This window comes from Anas acuta, chromosome 3 (assembly GCF_963932015.1).
Source record: "Anas acuta chromosome 3, bAnaAcu1.1, whole genome shotgun sequence".
NCBI classification, from domain to species: domain Eukaryota; kingdom Metazoa; phylum Chordata; class Aves; order Anseriformes; family Anatidae; genus Anas; species Anas acuta.
The window spans coordinates 43,021,897-43,028,392 of NC_088981.1; the positions used below are offsets into that span (position 1 = coordinate 43,021,897).

The 6,496-nt window shown below is 42.0% G+C and overlaps 1 protein-coding gene across 2 annotated transcripts in view; it reads right to left on the reverse strand.

Moving 5' to 3' along the window:
* Nucleotides 1-6,474, reverse strand: part of TTC13 (tetratricopeptide repeat domain 13) — a 38,252-nt gene extending 31,778 nt beyond the window's left edge. For both annotated transcript variants that reach the window (XM_068676829.1, XM_068676828.1), the window contains exons 1-4: nt 6,238-6,474; nt 4,355-4,449; nt 2,982-3,057; nt 137-207 (exon numbers count right to left, since the gene is read on the reverse strand). In XM_068676829.1, coding sequence (XP_068532930.1) covers nt 137-207; nt 2,982-3,057; nt 4,355-4,449; nt 6,238-6,433 — 438 coding nt within the window. In that variant the 5' untranslated portion in view covers nt 6,434-6,474. The remainder of the gene's footprint in view (nt 1-136; nt 208-2,981; nt 3,058-4,354; nt 4,450-6,237) is intronic.
* Between the last annotated feature and the right edge of the window lie 22 nt (nt 6,475-6,496).

Here is a 6,496-nt window from a genome sequence, read left to right on the forward strand (position 1 = left end):
TAAACCCTTAATTCAATATGGTTTAGTAAAAGCCATAGGTTAGATCAGATAATTTCATAAAGTGATGTGTGTTTGTTTGTTTGTTTTTTCCCTTAACTACTACATTTAGCTTGAGGAGTCCAAAAAGAAAGCTTACCTGAAGCATTGTTGAAAATTGTCGTATGGCTTCATCATACAGGCCATTGCCAATCAACACGTAAGCAATTGCTAACAAGAAATTCAAGTGTAAGTAAAACATCAAAAAACAGCTGGCTTCCTTCACACATACATTTTACAATTTGGTTGCATTTACAGGAATATACATAATGTACATACTGGGAACTTATACTAGTTGGTCAATTGTTTTCTAAACTGCCACTGAAATTGCCTTCTTCAACCATTACCTACCCTTTGTTAATTATTTCAGTTTGGATTATGCTCACCTGAATTTGGGTTTTGTCCCTCACCCCTCTCTTTTTTTGCAAGCAGTTTAAGAAAGAGTTCATGTTAGAAAGGTACCACGACCCTATTTGGTAGCCCTATGTGAACTGTCAACTGTAAGGGAGCTTGGCTAACACTGATAGTTTTTTGATACTCCTATTAGAAAGCATCTGATTTTATTTCTTTGCGTACATTTTGCTAAACTTTAATAGCTCGCATTTTTTTTCATTCACTTGAAGTACCTAGAAAAACAAAAGTGACTCTGTTGTTTATAAAACTGAGATTGAAAAACACAGAATCCTTACCCATTTTAAAACACAAAAAGTTTTAAAGTTCTTGTACCCTGCCTTTGGAGCAGAAGCTAAGTATTTGAAAAAGAAACAGACCACTGTTTTTAGTAACATGTTCCTGTAATCTTCACAGGATACAAAAATAGTCAAGTCACAAGACTGAAAAGCTGTGGTTGTGCTTATGTGACTGAAGTTCAGTTTTGACAGCTGAATACCTACAACACCCTTAATGAAACAATCTTTCACTGGTCTTAGCTCTGGACTAAGATCTGCCCACAAAAAGCAAGCATCTTGAAAACTAGAGCTATGAAAGGTAAAGAAAAACATTTCCCCCAGCAGTTCACATGAACAGCTGAGAGCAGAACTGGGCACTGGAATTTTACTTTTCCTCACTCTTATACTGAGTTTTAGCAGTCATCCAAGCAGAATGGATGAGGTCTATCAGCTTAATTATTTACTCAAACATAAACAGACAAATAAAGCCAATTAGAACAGAAATATTTTTATAAGACACAGAGATTTTTCAGGCAGGCCACAATCTTTAGGCAGTGTCACTAAACTCTGTTCATTAAAGGAAGAAAAAAGATAAGTGAAAGAAGTGAGAAATGTGTTTAACCCAGAGACTCCTAAATTCTTGGAGCATTTATTTTACACAGAAGGAAGTGCATGTGCAATATAAACTTTTTCCTCAATACATAAAAAGCTTCACTCTGTGCAGACACATAGCATAGCCACCAACTGAAAGAAAACAGGAAGAATCAAGGACAGTTTGAAGAGCTGTTGAGTTTTTGTCATTTCACTATCCTCCAAGCCTACAGGTTTCTTGGTATCATCTTTATGGTTCCAATCCCCGCACACAGAACAACCAGCAAATAAAAAGAAGATGAATTCAAGCATGCTATCATTAAACAAAAAAGCTGAGGAAGCAAGAAAATGGAAACTACTTGTCTTGCTGATAATGAGTTTCAGTTTTTATCTTTACTCAAGACTCTTGGCAAAACACACGAGGCTGTAGACTATGTCTGTAAAGCTATGGCAACTGATTGACAGTAGCTGACAGAATATCAGCTTTTTAAATTCCAGCTTTTCAACTAATCTTCAAGTACTAGAAACATTACAAGTAGATTTTTCATAATGACATACAAGGGTTAACAATGATCCATTTGTCCAAGTATCTGCATACTAAGTTTCTTCAGAATGCAAGATACATTCCACACTACTTTTCCTCAGAACAGTTACAAGCAGTAGCACAGAAACAAGAGGGACCCAGGCTCCTCACAGCAGGACATACTTGAAATAAAGTGAGTAGCTAGATGTCAGCCTACAGGCAAAACATGATAATAGGGACCCTCTGGCATACTCTTCAGAGTCTACAGTGCAGATATTAAAGCATCAAATATTTTCTGCTGGTTGGAAGTTCAGCATTCCCTAAAAGATTCTGGAAACCTAGTTAGGTATGCTAGCAATATGAAAGATTAAATCCATAACTTTTGCTGGATAAATCCTTGAAGGCAGAAGTTACATCAACAAATAACTACCCAATTGTTTTTACTTTGTTACACAAATTATGAGGAAAGACTCCCTTTGCTCTTATACAAAAGACCCTTTGCTGTCTTCCTTGAAACACATTCTCACCAATCTCTTTGCTGCCTCGTAGTGCCCACTGCTTCCTTCATAGGATACCATTTTGGAGAAGCAGTGCAAGTAACTTCTTCCTCAAAGCTTTTGAGAAAAGGATTTCTCGTTGCTTTATTTGAAATGCCTCCATCTTCTGCCCCAAAAGTGCTTTGAAAAAACATCAACAAGTAGCAGACTACAGAAGGACAGAAATACAGAAAGCCTTCTTGCTGCCTGTAAGCACTGATGAAAAGAGTGTGTGGAAAGCACAAAACAGGTCCAAGACCTATACTTTTCAGAAAGCACATCCCACTGAGATTTTTCTGGATGCCTGAATAGTTTTAGCCATCAATAGTGACAGAAAAGGGAAGCAGAAAGTAGTTGAGACTGTTTAACAGGATTTAATCAGAATGATTTCTGAACACCTGCTTAAGCAGACTCAGGGAAGAATTCCAGTGAGCATAGCAGAGAGGATTTTTAGGAAAACATATCTGTTTTCTCTTTGTGTAACCAGAGAAAATGCACTGAGCTTTTTAGGATAGTTTTAAAATTAATGTATCACATAGGAATCAATAGTTCAGTTTCAAAGCATTCAGTACTACTACTCAGCATGTACTTCACCTGCACAAACAAACCTCATATAAGACACCTTACCCAGTTCTTCATTTGTGCTGTCATTATCAGTAGCAAATGGAAATCTTTTTTGCTCTGCAAGTGACTTCGCTTGACTCTGTAAAACATCATGGTTTGTAGTGTTTAGCAAACAACGACAAAGAATTTAACAGAACTTTAACAGAGAATGTTTTAAATCAAAGTGTGATTGTGTGTGAAGACAAAGTGTGAAGACTACTGTGATTGATCTAATTGAAAAGAAATTCAATCCTAGTCTTCCACAGGGAGAAAAAATTGGTTTTCAATCAGACACTGCCGCTATCCTCTCTAACAAAAGGTTAACTAAAGGTTTCAAATGAAAGAACATTGACAGTATTCCAGGGAGTGGTTGCTGTTTATACATTACACCTATCTAACGTGAAGTTTTAGAAGTTTAACACATGTGTTACTTCATAGGAAAGTTTCAGTTTTTACCTCATCAACTATTCCTTTGTCTCCTACAAAGGGAAGAGTACTACAGAAGAGTAAAACACAAAATGAAATACCAAAAAAGCATAGCTCCAGCAATAAAGACAAGTTTAACTTAGTAGTGCCATGCTAAAGAAAAAAAAAAGGCTGTCCTAAGAACTTTCAATTGGTTACAGCTGAGACTACAACAGGCTTAGCAAAGCCTAAACTATTTTGGGAACACAAATCTTATCTGCACAAACTGATTTTGCCTGAGACAGCCCCCCATTTACTGACATACTCTACCCTGTTCGTTTTCATAATTTTTTTCCAAAGATAGCTGTAAGCCTAGCAGAGCACCACACATTAGAAAAATGCAAAACTCTCATTCAGTAGACCTTTCAAACTGGAAGTAAGAATGGAAAAACTAACTTCTCTCACTGCTCAGTTCTCTTCCTTTGAGCTGCACATCTGTACATCTTTAACTTTGCAGAAAACAGCTTAACACTTTAAGCTTCAGATGACATTTTTAACTTCATTTCCTCTACTGAGAGGACTGTGCTTTGTCTTCCTGCCTTCTGGTTTTGGTTTTTATTTTTGTCTTGTTCAGTCAAAAGAAGTCCCATCACTTGCACCCATGACAAAGATATTTCAACCACCTACGAGTGTAACAGTAACCTTCCCAAACCCATTATACACTTTTTGCTCTGTTCCTATAATGAAAAGAAAGCTTCAATGGTTTATACTGCTGACAGCCCTAAAAACTCATGCTGGAGTACTACAAAGCCATTCCTTCATGAGCAACTTTAGTTCATTTGTACTTAAGCCCTTTGGGGACCTGTGCCTGCTAATTAATAGATTCTAATTATAGTTATTTGCTGAAAATTAACTGCATAACCGGTTGGAATTAACACAGTGTCACTTCAATCTACTAAAAACTTTTGTACATTATATTCTTAACAGCTTACCAGAATTTTTTCTGTGTTGAGAGAAAGCACAGACTCGCAAGATGAAGTCCCTCTTATGTCACAATCTGATTCACGGAAGTGCAAAAATGATGAGTCTAGGGGAAAAAAAAGAGAAAATTAATACCTTTAGGAATTCAAGAAGTCACACACATGCTCTGCCAACACATCCCACACTTCCTCATGTTTATCTTAGCTTCCCCCAAAAATAGAGCAGGGGAGTAATAAAACGGGGAGGGAAACTGGAATCAAGAAAGGGAAAAAAAATGGGGTAGGTCTGTCCCCAGCTAGCACTGTGATCCTGTTTTCTTGCCCAACAAATAGAAGACCAAATCATCATTCCAAACCTGTGGAAGAAAATTAATGGAAGGGATCACATGGAGGTGGGCAAAGAGTTGCTGCTGGAAGTCCAGGACACAGAGCTAACAAAGACTGCAGAAAGTAGAGAGAACATGGCAAATCATAACTGACTAAACATATGCAGGACTGTCACAGGTATATTACTAAGGATAATACTACACTGAAATCTAGGAATGATACACAGCTTGTTGGGACAGCAAAGATTAACAAAGTAAATAAACACCACAAACAAACAAACAAAAAGCCCCTAGACTGATACTAAATTTGAAAGGGGGGAAGAGGGTGTATGTGCATTCTCATTAAGTTTGGCAGGCAGTGCTATTCTTGTAGTTTGATGACATAAGGCCTGCAGTTAGCTAACTCCCCATTTCTCTCAAGTGCAGGGGAAAAACAAAATGAAACAACCTTCTTATAAGGAAGTCAAAGAGTATCTAAAACCATTTGCTGTAAGCAGAAACTTGGAACTAAGCTGAGCCATAAACGATAACTGGGTGGGAGAAGTTTTACAACAGAAGCAGGGCTAGTGAAAAGCAGAAGGTGAAAGTCTGAAGTCACAAAGTCCTGTAAGAACAGTGGCTCACCACCCACAGCTCCCAGAAAAATCATTGCTGGGGAGAGGTTTCAGCACCGCCCTGTTCTTTATGCTGGCCAAAATGTTTCTCTCCCTTGCCATGGGCAGCATCATCAATAGGTTATTAGTTCTGTGCTAGTGCTCTTAAGTCAGTGATGGGGAATTCAGCGTAGGCTCACTGAGCATGTTTGGCTTCACGTGTCAAAATAAGGAGATGCCGGCACGACCTGCTAACTCCAGAATCCTTTTCTGTACAGCAGTGAAAACTTAATGAACAAGTTTTTGAACAAGGTGGCAGGGCACGGTAACAGCCTACCTGGTGCAAGGCAGAGGGGGCAAAGCACCCTTTCACCTTCGCAATTCTCGGGGCAATGACGATGCTGTACATACAGGAGGAGAAGAGCTGTCTTTGTCTACAGGTTAGATACAGTCAGGCTTGTATCGCCCTGCTTTGTTAGCAGCTTTCCGTGGGATCAGCAGAGACACTCCTGGACCTCGTGGCAAGAGGAAGGCCTCGGGACAGCGAGAGCCACGGCTCCTGGGAGAGCTGCCCAAGGAGCTGGGAGCTTCAGGGACGCTTCCAGCGGGCGATTCACTTGGCCACAAGATTTAAATAGCAAGGAGCGGAGTGCTGTGCTGCTGTTTTAGGGCAAGCAGGGTAAGCGTGTGTGTATATATATATTAAATTAAAGGCTGCCTTACAGCACCCCGTACCCCCCCCAGCCACAGGGCTCGCTGCCAGCCCTCCCCACCACATTGCGCAGCTTTTATTGATCTCGGCGCCGGGTGAAAGTCTGCCCGGCCCTCGCGGCCAGCCGCGGCTCACGGCTTTGTGAACCCCCCGATCCCCCCCTGGCCCTGAGGGACCCTGAGGGACCCCGGGGCTCCCCCTCCCGGCCCCGCTGCCGGTCCCAGCCCCATCCCCGTGCCCACCCCCATCCCCACCCCGTCTCACCGCACTCGGCCGCGTACTGCTCTGCCCACTCTGCCGCCGGGCCCTGGCGCTGCCGGTGCAGCTCCTGCTTGAGCAGGGACACGGCCGGGTAGCGCTCGCTCAGCGACAGCGCGGCCCGCACCAGCGCCGCCGCCACCGCCAGCGCCGCCCGCAGCCCCCGGGCGGCCCCGCGGCCGCCGCCGCCGGCAGGTGCCATGTTCGCAGGGGGGGACGCCGAGGGACGGGCAGGGAGGAGGGCGCCGCCGCGGCGCCTCCTGGG